General features: G+C 41.0%; 1 protein-coding gene across 2 annotated transcripts in view; it reads right to left on the bottom strand.

The window, feature by feature from the left end:
• The window catches only part of ASTN2 (astrotactin 2), a 1,339,273-nt gene that overhangs the window by 772,651 nt on the left and 551,534 nt on the right, over positions 1–15,088 (bottom strand). For both annotated transcript variants that reach the window (XM_073573127.1, XM_073573126.1), the window contains exons 7-8: positions 11,836–11,920; positions 9,246–9,320 (exon numbers count right to left, since the gene is read on the bottom strand). In XM_073573127.1, coding sequence (XP_073429228.1) covers positions 9,246–9,320; positions 11,836–11,920 — 160 coding nt within the window. The remainder of the gene's footprint in view (positions 1–9,245; positions 9,321–11,835; positions 11,921–15,088) is intronic.

The following is a 15,088-nucleotide window of genomic DNA, read 5'->3' as shown; positions in this document are numbered from 1 at the left end:
TAAGCCACCAGAAAACCAAATAGGTTGGTAACTAAGTGGATTGCAGACCTCTGATCTTATCAACACAACTAGCAGTAGCCGTGGAGCGTTCCTACGATGCCCTAGACACCTCGGCACAGCTGGAGAACTAACTAAGCCTAAAGCCAGAAAGGTGAAATCTAAACTGCCTTGAGCAGATCACCAAAGGAATAGACAACCCCAAACATATATTGTCGGTGAGACAAGATGAGACACAAACACAAGCAGAGAACAGACTGAGCAAACTGTGGGGCCCAAGCTGTCTAGACAGGACAGGACAGAAAAGATACTATCTGCAATCACGCACAAAACCCTAAAAAAATCCAACACATCTGATATACAATAAACTTGAGGCCACATGACCTCACCCCGCTAGATCAGCACTCTGGTATGAACTGGAAGCAAAGCAAAAGATACTAACATAACAGGGGACTGAACAAACTGACACAAGCTGTAACACATGAGCGGGCCCAGCGCTGCCCCCAGCAGGGAGTACGCTGAACCCTAGCAACAAAGCAGAAAGCAAAAAAAAAGGCACAACCAGATTAGATGCAAAGGATTAGCAAAAGAATCACTTAACTGAACCATGCAGATCAGGCAGGAGACAAAAGAACTTCAAATGCACAAGTAGGAAATCACCAGCAACCACCAAGGGAAGCCTGCTCAATTATATGCTCCCAGCCAGTAATCCCAGATTCCCAATTATTGTCATCAGGTGGCAAACTTCCATCAACCTGGCCAGCTCCACTACTCCAAGTAACCACCAGAGGGAGCAGAGGGAGCTCCAGCTCTGAAGTCCGAGCAAGGGAATTCACAACAGATGTCTCTGGATTGTGAGTCATGGGGAAAGCAAAAGAATTTTCAACGGATCTATGGAAAAATGTAGTTGAGCTGTATAAAACAGGAAAGGGATACAAAAATATATCCAAGGAATTGATAATGCCAGTCAGCAGCATTCAAACTGTGAATAACAAATGGAAAATCAGGGGCTCTGTAAAAACAAAACCACGGTAAGGTAGACCAACAAATATTTCGTCCACAACTCCCAGGACAATTGTTCGGCATGCAAAGAAAAACACACAAATAACATCAGCTGAAGTACTGGACTCTCTGAAAACTAGCAGTGTGGCTGTTTCAAAATGCACAATAAGGAGGTACTTGAAGAAAAATGGGCTGAATGGTGGAGTTGCCAGAAGAAAGCCACAAAGTATCTCACCTACAATACGCAAAACAACACAGAGACAAGCCTCAAAACTTCTGGAATAAGGTAATTTGGAATGATGAGAACAAAATTGAACTTTTTAGCCACAGCCATAAACGTTACATTTGGAGAGAGGCCAACAAGGCCTATGATGAAAGGAACACCATTCCTTTGTAAAGCATGGAGGTGGATTGCTGAAGTTTTTGGGATGTGTGAGCTACAAAGGCACAGGAAACTTGGTCAAAGTTGAAAGAAAGATGAATGCATCACATTATCAGCAAATGCTCGAAGCAAATTTGCAATCAGCCCGAAAGCTGCACAGGGGACGTACTTGGACGTTCCAACATGACAACGATCCAAAACACAAGGCCAAGTTGACCGGTCATTGGCTACAGCAGAACAAACTGAAGGTTCTGGAGTGGCCATCTCAGTCTCCAGAAGTCAAAATCAATGAGCCACTCTGGGGAAATCTCAAGCGCGCAGCTCATGCTAGACAGCCCAGGAATTTACAGGAACTGGAGGCTTCTTGCCAAGAAGAGTGGGCAGCTTTACCATCTGAGAATTTAAAGAACCTTATCCACAAGTACCACAATAGACTTCAAGCTGTCATTGATGTTAGAGGGGGCAATACATGATATTAAGAAATGGGGTATGTGAACTTTTGGTCAGGGTCATTTGGATGTTTTGGGTTGTCATTATGGTGTAAAAAGAGAATACACAGTAGTTTTACAATAAATGGCTTCACCCAGCCACTAACCATGAGTGGAGATAAAGTTTTGGTGTTATCATTCATATTCACTGAAAAAAGGCCAAAAAAAGCAAAAATTCTGCTGGGGTATGTAAACTTTTGAGCACAACTGTATATACAGTATATGTATGTTACATATTGATTTTTGGCTTGTAAGTGGTGCAATTGAATTTAAAAAAAAATTGTAATTTGATTCCTTGCGGATTCAGCAAACAGGCAGCTGCTGGTTAACATTTTTCTGAACTGTAAAAGGCCATCAAAAAAAAAAAATATATATATATATACATATGTGTATATAATATATATATATATATACTAGCTGAAGAGCCCGGCGCTGCCTGGGCATAGTAACCAACTGTGGTTAGTTTTAGCAAATTATAATTATCCTCCATCCCATAGTCCCATGCCCATATACCCATCACACATCCTCCATCCCATAGTCCCATGCCCATATACCCATCACACATCCTCCATCCCATAGTCCCATGCCCATATACCCATCACACATCCTCCATCCCATAGTCCCATGCCCATATACCCATCATACATATTTTCCATCCCATAGTCGAGTGCCCATATACCCATCACACATCCTCCATCCCATAGTCAACCATTATGACATCATAATGAGCGGCGGGGCTTGATACACACACACTTTTTCCCCATTATGTAGATAGGGGCAAAATTGTTTGGTGAATTGGAACGCGTGGGGTTAAAATTTCACCTCACAAGATAGCCTAGGACACTCTCGGAGTCCAGATGTGTGACTGTGCCAAATTTTGTGGCTGTAGCTGCGACGGTGCAGATGCCAATCCCGGACATACACACATACATACATATACCCATCACATATTCTCCATCCCATAGTCCCATGCCCATATACCCATCATACATATTCGCCATTCCATAGTCGAGTGCCCATATACCAATCACACATCCTTCATCCCATAGTCCCATGCCCATATACCCATCATACATATTCTCCATCCCATGGTCCCATGCCCATATACCCATCATACATATTCTCCATCCCATAGTCCAGTGCCCATATACCCATCATACATATTCGCCATCCCATAGTCGAGTGCCCATATACCCATCACACATCCTTCATCCCATTGTCCCAAGCCCATATACCCATCATACATATCCGCCATCCCATAGTCCCGTGCCCATATACCCGTCATACGTATCCTCCATCCCATAGTCCAGTGCCCTTATACCCATCACACATCCTCCATCCCATAATCCCGTTCCCATATACATATCCGCCATCCCATAGTCCCGTGCCCATATACCCATCACACATCCTCCATCCCATAAGCCCATGCCCATATACCCATCATACATATCCTCCATCCCATAGTCCCGTGCCCATATACCCATCATACACATCCGCATCCCATAGTCCCGTGCCCATATACCCATCACACATCCTTCATCTCATAGTCCCATGCCCATATACCCATCATAAATATCCTCCATCCCATAGTCCCGTGCCCATATACCCATCATACATATCCGCCATCCCATAGTCCTGTGCCCATATACCCATCATACATATCCTCCATCCCATAGTCCCATGCCCATATACCCATCATACATATCCGCCATCCCATAGTCCCGTGCCCATATACCCGTCATACATATCCTCCATTCCATAGTCCAGTGCCCATATACCCATCACACATCCTCCATCCCATAGTCAACCATTGTGACATCATAATGAGGGGCGGGGCTTGATATGCACACACTGTTTCCCCAGTATGCAAATAGGGGCATTAAGACATCATTATGAGGGGTGGGGCTTGACGTGCACACACTTTTTCCCCCAGTATGTAGATAGGGGCAAAATTGTTTGGTGAATTGGAACGCACGGGGTTAAAATTTCGCCTCACAACATAGCTTAGGACGCTCTCGGGGTCCAGACGTGTGACTGTGCCAAATTTTGTGGCTGTAGCTGCGACGGTGCAGATGCCTATCCCAGACATACACACATACATACACACATACATACATACATACACACTTTGAGCTTTATATATTAGATAAAAATCCTTATAGTCGCCTCTTTGGCCCATGAGCGTCACCAGTCTGGTTCTCGCTACATCTTCAGGTCGCCACCACCTCTTGTGCTGAAATCCCATGGTCTAACACTCAGGGCTGGTGATTCCAGGTTTGGTGAGAGCACGGGAAGATTCTGCACAACCGTGCAAAAGGTTACAGCATCATGATGTGATGGCGGGCACCATTACCTTATGTGACCATGATCATTATCTTTCCAGGCTCCATCAAAGCTGGAAGTCTTAGTTTAGCATGAGAGGCTCTCTGCAGATGTGTTGAGGACTGCATGAGTGTTGGTGGGGAGTGGAGGAGCTGGAGAAGTGAGTAGTACCGTGAGTATAAGTATTTTCATTATTTTATACATATTACATTTAGTACATAAGGGAGTCATGAGAGTCACCAGAATATAATAAGAGACATTAAATTTGTGGAAAATAACTTCTCCAACAATCCAAGGTCCTTGGGAACAAAAGGGAGAACAGGAGAATTCAAATTTTGGATGAAATAAGTTTTAAGGAAGTTTAAAAATAATGATTCTTGTCAGCTCAAGATCATGTGCTCAGAATGATCGTGTTACTGACTGCTCTATATACATTTATCCTAAGTCATGTGACAAGGCTCGTTAGAGAGTCTTTATTGACTTTTAGGATTGCTATTTCCTATAGGTAGCACTAGAGTTCTAGTCCTCTTTCTCTATGAAGAGACACTTTGAATGTTTCTTGCTTCACTTGTACTATTCAGCTATGTAAAGTTTGTTGTAAGTATATTTTATTTTAATATTACAGGTTTAACCCATTTACTGTATTCATAATGTCCCCTTTGTGCTTCCATATAGGACTAGGTGTTATGTGCCACTTAGCCAACTGCTGTGTGTAACCCCGCCCCATCACTGATTGGCAGCTTCCTGCCTATGCACAGTGTACATGGAAAGCTGCCAATCAGTGATGTGGGAGGGGTTACACAGGGTTCAGCATTCAGAGAACTGATAAATCTGCAGCAGAGAAAACTGTGATTTTATCTCAGCTGCTTCACATAGTAAACTTAGTGCTTGAATCAGGGTCTCTTTGTCTACATTATGCTGCTCTCAGATGAGGTAGCAGAAACCTGGCCATAGATTCCCTTTAATAATACCCCTTTTGTGCCACTATTATAATAGTAATGTCTCTCTTTCCATTCTTACTTGTGGCTGTGTCATGAAAAACAAATAATTGAAACTCATCTCAAACCACTCCCATGAGGAGCGTTGCTTCTTCTCTCTGGTTTGCAGTTCATTGCTGGCAGTGAAGAAAACCTTCCTATGGCTTGTTAGAGTAAGTGGCGCTGCACAGCCAATTCATCTCTGCTCTGCCACAGTTTCCCACTTTATCTGCACCCTGAAGCCATTGAACGTAGGCCATATACAATTTAGCTTAGTTAAAATATCTTCTTTATTACTGAGTTGCATTTTTTTTCAAGTTTGTTTTACATTTTTCTAACAATTTTTTTTTCTTCCTTTAGACGACTAGCGGTTAATCGGGCAGTCTTGGGTGGAGTATATTTAATAAACAATATTAAAAATCTTTAGCGTCGTATGAAGAATGCTGTAAATATTCGAATGATTGTTATTTAAAAAATGTCAAAACCCATGGTTAACCATTGTGTAATTAAATACGGTTTTATTAATTTTATTAAATAAGATTTGCCACCTTAAGCGAAATAACAACTTCCTGTTTTCTCTACTCCAAATAAAGTGTGTAGTTCCGCACCACAAAAGCCGAATATCTCTCGGGACCGGTGATTAATTTTCACTCTCATTAAACTGTGTCAAGGAGATTAATGTACCAAACCTCAAGCAACAGGATTAAATTGTAACAATGGGCAAGTGAAGGAGATCATTGCACTAAGCAAAAGTCTTACAGCCACAGAAAAAAAACAAACAAAACAGAAATGCAAAGTGGAACTGTGATATGAGACCTCTTCTTAGTGTTTTAGGGATACTGAAGATTCCTCATTTTGATTGATTGAAATATATTCAGATGGGCTCACAGTTACCTGTGTGGTACCACGTGTGGAGGATGTGCTCCAGTCCTTTCAAGGTCAATTGCCTTATAGGTACTTTACAGAATAAAATGCCCATATTTGTAAACAATGATAAACTTCATGAACATAGTTAACCATTATTTGTACCAAAATGTCAAAGAATATTTATAATCATAACTTTTATCAACCGGCACCAAGCAGCTGCAGCCAAGACAAGTAAAATCATGGATGCACATGATGAGTACATACAATATATTGGAAGACTATATTACAAGCGCATATACCTAGAGATATACAGAAGCAAAAGCCATATATTTTAAGAAAAATGAATCAATCTTTATTAAACAAACAATTAAATAAAGTTTAAAATTTCATACATATTTGACAAAAAAGGATCTGCAAACACAGGGGTAGTTAAGCCTAAAGTATTTAGTGTACCACCTTTAGAGGTAAAATAAACTCTTTAGAAGTAAAGAATGAACAGGTAGTATAATAAGCAAGAAGTAAAAAAAATGCTTTAATTAAGCAGATTTAACCCATATTCATTAAGTCAGGTGAAACTCTCCAGAAGCATATATTCGCACAATCGGTGCTTGTGAAAGTCAAAGTACCAAACAATATTTTTGCCCTTGGCGAGTCCGGATATAGTCAGATCAGTATGGATAATGCTTAAAGTGGAAATTGCCCCTATAAATGCCGGCCAGTAAGATAAATGATGATGGTGAGAGGAAAGTGCTAAGGAAAAAAGGCATACATGACCTGGTTTGCAGTGTAGCGCCCCGAAGCGCGTTTCGCGTAAGCTTCTTCTTTTGGGGGTTAATGGCATTAACGAAACGCTCAAAAGAATAAACATCTGCAGTTTAATGCAAAAATAATTTGCTATGTTATGTGCAGTCTTTTGAGCGTCTTTTATCATGCTTCAGGTTTCCAAAGAGGCCAAGTGGTTAAAAAAAAAGTTAGCAGATCATTCTTCCGTTATTTTCCACTTTGAAAACACTTCATATTATATAATACAAGTCAACAAGAAGGCTCAAAAGATGCCCGGAAGGTGGCTGGGGATCTTTTTCAGCGTTTTCCTAACGTATTTGCTAGCGGTTTCCATATTGTTGAAAGGAGTGAAAAAAAATCTGGATAATAGCTGAGAAAAAGATAAGCCTTTAGGCTGTGTGCCCACGTAGCGTTTTTTAAGCGTTTCCGCTGCGCTTTTAGACAAGCGTTTCTGCTGCGGAAACGCTTAAGAAAAGCATCCAATTAATTATAATGGAAAATGCACATGCTATGCTAGTGGTGCGTTTTTTTCCACTGCGGAAATGCTAAGCGGAAAAAAACGCCGCATGTTCATTAATTTTGCAGAAACGCAAGCGTTTCCGCATACATTCAATTGTATTGCACAAACACACACTAGAAAACGCTTAACAAAAGCGTCAAAAACGCTTACAAAAGTGCTTCATAAAACGCATGCGTTTATCCGGGAAGAGGGTGTGCATTTCCGCTCAGGAATATTCTGCATCAAAAATGCTACGTGGGCACATAGCCTAAATGCAGAAAAAAATGTTAAAAAAAGCCGACATAAAAAACTTGGAAAAATCAAGTAGGAAACAGTAAAAAAAAAAGCGCTGTCCCAAGTTTTTTCTAGCTATTTCCTTATTGCTAAGTTGCATTATTTCATTCTTTTCAGCATTTTTTAGAGCTTTTTAAGGCAGGTTCCATGCGAAATCCACCTGAAAGAGCCGCCAAGTGCACATGTATGAGATGAAAAGAAAGTATTCACTATGGGATCTCTATAATTAGAGATGGGCAGCGCAATCACAAGTTTTTCTTCTTTGAGTATTTCCAGACCCACCACAGCCATGTCAAGTATTGGAATAACTGTGATTACCTGTCGCACTGTGTAAAAAAAATAAATAAAAAAAAAAGATGTGGGGCCCGTTCTGTTTTTGATAACAAGTACAGGTAAAGCTGACAGTTGCAGGCTACAGCCCTCTGCTGTTAGCTTTATCTTGGTTGATTATCAAAAATATGGGGCCCTCACATTTTTTTCATTAATAAATGGGAAAAAGAGGGGATTTGTCAGTGGATGTTTGTTCAATTATAGGACTTTTTTCTGTGTGTGTCTTTTGTATTTTTGACAACAAAGTTAGACACCTCTCCACTACTGACCCAGGGCTTGATGTCAGTGGACATAAAACAGCTGACATTAACTCCAAAACCATTTCCCCACTTACCAACGCACCAGGGCAAGTGGGAAGAGTCGAGGTTAAGTGCCAGAATTGGCGCAGCTAATGATTGCACCATTTCTATGGCAGCTAAGGCTGGTGTTATTAGTCTGGGAGGGAGCCAATATCCATGGTCCCTTCCCAGCCTATTAATATCAGAACGCAGCTGTCTGCTTAATAATAATAGGGGGGCCCCACATAATTTTTTTGCAGGGCTTCCCCTTTTTAATAACTAGTAAAGGCTGCGCAGACAGCTAGGAGCTGATATTAATAGCCTCGGAAGCTCCATGTTTTTTGCCCCCTTCCCAGAATAAGAACACAAGCCTCCAACTGTCTGCTTTCCCTCAGCTGGGCATTAAAAAAGGGGGACTTTGTGGCATTTTTTTCTTTTATTTATGTATTAGCTAAATACATGTACAGTAAGCTTCACACGCACTGCACTAAATATAAATCACACTGACATGTTCATTATTATGGACAAGCGCCAGTTGGTGAACACTCTCATCAGTGTCGCCTCTTCTCTTGTACTACTCATCAGCTGACACCTCACCGGCGGTAACCTTTTAACCACCGGTCACAGTTGATTGCTTACATGCTGTCCTCTGTGTGACTGTGTGAGAACCACAGGACTATGACTGGCGGTAACATCAGTAAGGTTACCGCAGATGACAGTGTGGGAACTGCCAGATGTTTGGGCTACTTATTCATTTAAATGGAGTCTGGGATCGGGATTAAGATCAGGTACCGTTCTGGTACCCAAAGAAAATCTTTTTAATAAAGTTTGTCTGAACCCAAAGGACCCAAACATCCACGGGTCCGCCTATCCCTATTTAAAATCAACAAAAAAAGAACATAACTACAGTTTTTATAAATTATTGTCAAACAGAGCAGAACTGAATATCTTTTACATTCTATTTTTACATATCGTACAAATCAAATATCCAATACACACATTTTTATTTTATGGCAAATTTCTTACCTGAGCATTTTCTCTGGTGCTTGCTGTCCTGTCACCAGATCATAGCCTCTTTCCAATGTGTTGTATGGCCATGGCCTAAAGATAGTGGGCATATATTTATAAACTGAGAATTGCATAATTTAATTACAGTACACAGATTACACAGATTTTCTAATAGAACACTTCAAAGATAATTGTTTACTTTTATGATATTAATATTTTATGTGTCTTTTTCTGAAAAGACTTGCCTTATAGGAGTTTCCCAGGTTCAGAATATTAATGTGACTATTCTTCGAATAATAGGCCATCAATATCCAACTGATGTGATTCTTGACACCTCCACAAATTAATTGTTTGATGTGGCTAAGGATGGGCTGAGCATTTCAATCATTAATGGTGTATTTACACACTTGCTGTCTACGTAGTAGCAGCTGAGCTGCATGTCACAGCACTGTCCCATTCGCTTTAATAGAACAACACTGGAAGAAAATGATACATCTCACACCGGAGAAAGCTTGATCTACACTAATGTGGGGGCGTGTTCTCTTTCCCCTGTATTTTGCTTCCTGCTTATGATTGGTCATCATTATACAGGGGAAGAGGTATACACCCTCAAAGACAAATCTCTAAAAATGTCCCTTGGGCGAAACATAAACTATATCCTAAATTAATAAGCTAATATTTCCACAATAGAGAGGAGACATTTCAAGTAAAATATACATTTTACTCAGCTCTGCAGTCACTATTTCATGATATTGCAGGTGTAGCATGCAGAAAACTGGTGAAATGTTCTCATTATTAGTAGACATTAGAGGTATATTGCCTTGCATAAAAAAATGATTTCTACACCAATAAGTTTCTATACACTAATAGGAAAATTGCACATTTAACACATAAAAATACTTTGCAAAAAGTTTTAGGCAGATGTGGAATAGTGCTGAAAAGTAAGAAGCTTTCAAAAATAGAAGTGTTAATAGTTTATTTGTATCTATTTATTGTATGCTTGTATGTTTGGGGACATTGTCCTGCTGCAGAATAAACTTGTAGACAATCAGTGGTCTGAAATGACTGCTTGGATTTCTTGGCATTAATACTAACCAAATCCTCAACATCATTTGTTGAAATGCAGTCTTCAAACTTGCAGGGTCCCTCCACCTTGCTTCATTGCTACCTGTTGACACTCATTATTGCATTGTCCTTCAGCAAACAAACTGCCTTTCCTTACAGAAAAATATTTAAATTGTTTGTTTACTTATAAGATGTGTGAACCCCAACAGTAAAGTTTGGGGTCTGAAATGAACAAGTCCTGGTGAAGTCTGTGTTACTGTTTGGGTTCGGCCCCCCCGAACACTGGGTGATTGTCACGCTGCCATCTGCATGACAACGTGAGAAACACCGGCAGATCTGATCAGCGGTAAGATCAGGACCTGTGGCCATTTTACTGTAACCCAGTTCCTTTGTTTTGGGCATGGCTGCGTCAGTTGGCTTTGTTAATTTGCCAAAGTTCTGTTTTTTTTGTCAACAATTCTTCCATGAAGACCACTTCTGGTTTGACTTCTCCAAGCTGTAAATAGATGTAGCTGGGTTCCACTGATTGCTGCCAAGTCTGAGGTCATGGCACTGCTGGACATCTTTCAATATCAGAAGAAAGTAAGCATGATGGGACCATTGCGTTTACGGTCCTCAATGTTACCCATGTTTTGGTGCTTCTACAAAAGAGCTTGAACAGCCCAATTTTAAACCTCATTCTGCTTTGAAGTCTTTGCCTGAGAGAGACCTTGCTGATGCAGTATAACTACCTTGTGTCTTGTTGCTGTTCTCAATCTCGCCATTGAGTATGTCACGGATCTGGTTTGTGGAACCACTGTGCCACAAGCCGTGGAGAGCCTGGAGGGTCGTGACAAAGCGAGCATCTGATTGTTCACTAGAACCTCTAATGGTGGGGTTAGACTTGGCTCCCGATGGATGCCAGGTGTCACTCCAGGGCAGACCAATGAACATGCAGCAACTGGACCCAGAGGACAGACTGGATGGAACAGCAGGCAGAGTTTGTATTAGAATGCAGCAGATAGAGTTCGCATCAGAGTGCAGTAGACAGAGTTCACACCAGAGTGCAACATACAGAGTTTGCACCAGAGTGCAGCAGGCAGAGTTTGTATCGGAGTGCAGGCAGGGTCTGCATCGGAGTGTAGCAGGCAGGATTTGCGCCAGAGCGAGGCATGGACTGCTATGCAACCTTTCACAACATAGACAGCAAACAGTGTATAAACTGTGACATGAAACTGTTTTCCACAACCTCACCTTTGTGGTGAATGTTTCTGTTTCAATCAATTACTCTGTTTCAACTTACACAAGAAAATTATGCTTCATATACTTGCAACCTGTTTGATATAACTGGTTACTCATACACCTGACTCTAGTCCCTCAAAATCACACAAAACTCATCTTGCTATTTTTGAAATTATTCTTACTTTGCGGCATTTTTTTCCATACCTGCCTAAAACCTTTGCGTAGAACTGTAGATTTGAGCAATTCTCGATTTTAGTTCGATATGCAGCTTTCTCAGGCAATATTAGCCACCATGAAATTTATTGTGCTTGGAGGAACATACCCTTGGCTTTGTCCCCAGTCACTGCGAACACACAAATGTGGATGATTTGGATCAGGAGAGTAACCATCATGGCAGCTGCAGTCACCTGCGGACACACGTGGAAATGCAAAATTATGTTCTCATCCACCAGTTTGTGGTGAAATGCTGGATATAAAATAGTAACGTGAAAATACAGGAAAAGTTCTCTTACGGCACTGTGCAGAATACTACAGAGAAAAAATGCAACAAGAGACTGCGCAGTTCAACAGCTAATTTAAAGGGAATCTGTCACCTATTTTTTCCCATATAAGATGTGGCCACCACCATCAGGGGCTTATCTACAGCACTCTGTAATGCATTCTGTAATGCTGTAGATAAGCCCCCGATGTAACCTGACAGATAAGAAAAACGAGTTAGCTTATACTCACGGGGGGGGGGCGGTCCGGTCCGGGTCTGATAGGTGTTGTGGCCAGGTCCGGCGCCTCCCATCTTCAAGCAATGATGTCCTCTTCTTGCTTCTTGCTTCTTGTTGCTGCTCTGGCACAGATGTACTGATCTGCCTTGTTGAGGGCAGAGTAGAGTACTGCAGTACGCAGGCACCGGGAAAGGTCAGAGAGGTCCGACGCCTGCGCACTGCAGTACTCTGCTCTGCCCTCGACAGGGCAAAGCAGTAGGCCTGCACCAGAGCCGTGATGGGAAGCAAAGAAGAGGATGTCATTGCTCGAAGATGGGAAGCGCCGGACCCGCACCCCACGACACCCATCGGACCCAGACCGGACCGCCCCCCTGGTGAGTATAATGTAACTTGTTTTTCTTCTCTTTAAGGTTACATTGGGGCTTATCTACAGCATTACAGAATGCTGTAAATAAGCCCCTGATAGCAATGGCCGCATCTTATATGCGAAAAAATAGGTGACAGATTCCCTTTAAAGATAAAGATAACCTGTTAGCTTCTCCAGACCCCCAAACAACCACCATGTATTTATTAATCTTTTTATATTCTTCCTAACAAGCCCCTCTTCAATCCTTTTAAATTTTGGAATATCCCTAAAATCAACTTTATAATTGGGCTTGCGATATGCTAATTAGTAGGTTTCTAGTGATGGGGGCGTTGCTTTCACCAGCGTAAATGTTTCACCACACCCTTGTGGGCGCTGTTTTATGATTTGATAGTGCAGCTGGCTGGCTCTTGGTCATGTACAAAATCTATAAAGAACTATAAGACACTGGTTAGGAAGAATATAGAGGTTCAATAGATGCAATGTAGTAGTTTGGGGGCTGAGGAAGGTGACGGGTTCCCTTAAATGCACAGGAGGCATGAGGGTTCAGGAAATCACATCCACTTTGCTTGGATGATGAAACACTGCATATTTTATAAAAAAAAAATCAGAGTAAAAATACTGTATTTATGCTGTTTGAGTATCCCAGCATGCATTGGGATTCTCTTAGAAAGCTTATCAAGCAGGAATTAGGCAATAAAAAAATTAAGCAGTTAGCTTTAAGAGGGAACGGTAAGGAGTTTTTAATTAAAGTATAGTAGAAAAGTTATTAGGTAGTTACTTTAAATAGACAAATATTTAAGATTAAATCAATTTTAGTTTCAGATCTCCCCTTAAAAAGAGGCTGAAATGGAAAGATAAATATGGCACAATCCAAAATAGACACAAAACACCAAAAAACTTAACGAAAAGTAAGCACAAATGGAATCATGAATCAAGCCAAGGTGCGACCAAAGCTTCTACTTTTTGATCTCAGAAAACCTTTGCTAAAGCTGTTCACAGGATTTTATATTCACAAGGAAAAAATGAATTGAAAAATAATGTCTGAATTAAAAACAGTCACCTCAAAAGATACATGGAGTTATTGTCATTTTTAAAAAGCTTTAAACAGGATGGAAAAAAGACAGTGTGAAGGAAACGTAGTACACAATTTTCAGTGTGTGTTTTCCTAACGATATTCATTAGGCACGTTACATATATAGATTGGTATAATTTCCCAGCACATATGATGAACATATAAGTTGGGATACATAATTATTTTAAATAAACTTTTGCATTTAGATAGTGTAAGCAAGACCTTCTCTACTAGGGATAGGAAAGTATGTGAGTGAAATTGAAATTTTAGTTGAATTTGACAAAAAAATGTGTATTCGCCAAAGTGTTGATTATTTGTAATTTATTTCAGCACGAATTTAGCCAAAATGACATTTACTGACCGCCACGTTTCCAAACAGTAAAAGGCCATCAAAATGTTAAAAATTAGAAGAAAATCCTTTCCTTGCCAATCACCTCCTCCAGTTTCCATGAGGCCCGGAACGGTTCTGCGCATGCTTAAGGTCACTTCCTACAACATGACTTTGTGGTCTATGACAATTTTTATCCGCAATGGAGTCCTGAATTGCGAGCATGCATACAGACCATGGAAATTGAGTGCATTACTTAGAATTTTCCTTGAAAAAATTGTACCTGCTGATTCTATAGGACTCCACAGGTGGTTCTTAACTCTCGGACAACTCTTCTGTTAAGAGTTGTCCAAGATCCAATCCAATGCAGAACTCTCCTGGTGCTTATCAGAACCTGAAGTCTTTGTCTAGTATTGTGATTTGTGATGCTAGTCACTTCTCATGGCCAAGCTGTGAGTCAGAATGATCAAGGAGTCTGAGGTCAGAAGTCAAGAGGTTACATCATAAACAGAAGGAAGAGACAAAAGTGTGCTCAGGTAACGTTCCGAGATCAGAATACCGGGAGGATATCGGATTGGTGCAGAAGGGGTTAAAACAGACAGATGGTCAGAATGAAGTCCAAGGTCAGGCAATAAAAAATCAAGCATACAGAACTCAAGGCACAGGAAGCACAAACCTCACTAGCTAAATGTACGTCTGGCAGAGGTCTGAGAAAAACAGCTCAGTTGCGTAGCATGGCAATCACCTGGTATAAAGAACACTTGGAGACAGCCGACTCCTCCTAGTTTAAGATTGGATAGTCGAGCTGTCAGTCAAAACACTGACAGCTTCAGCACACCCATATACCAGACTGGATGGCTCAGCTGTCAGTAACTGCATCCCAGAAACACTGAGGGGTGCCACAGTGACAAGTATTAGTGGCGGCAATCAGAAGATGCAGATAGGACCAGACGAAGGTAGGTGAGAAGTAGAGTGGCCAGAGAGGTAAGTGGTAACTGGAGTACAAGGATAATAAGGGATAAAGGTGATAATAAGGGGAAAAAAAGTGCAAACAGCTGAATTTGAATTTTGCCGAGTCCACTCATCTCTATT

This window comes from Dendrobates tinctorius, unplaced genomic scaffold (genome assembly GCF_039654945.1).
Source record: "Dendrobates tinctorius isolate UK_male_01 unplaced genomic scaffold, ASM3965494v1 ptg000034l, whole genome shotgun sequence".
NCBI classification, from domain to species: domain Eukaryota; kingdom Metazoa; phylum Chordata; class Amphibia; order Anura; family Dendrobatidae; genus Dendrobates; species Dendrobates tinctorius.
The sequence above is the reverse complement of the archived record's forward strand: the minus strand, read 5'-3'. Positions and strand labels throughout refer to the sequence as shown.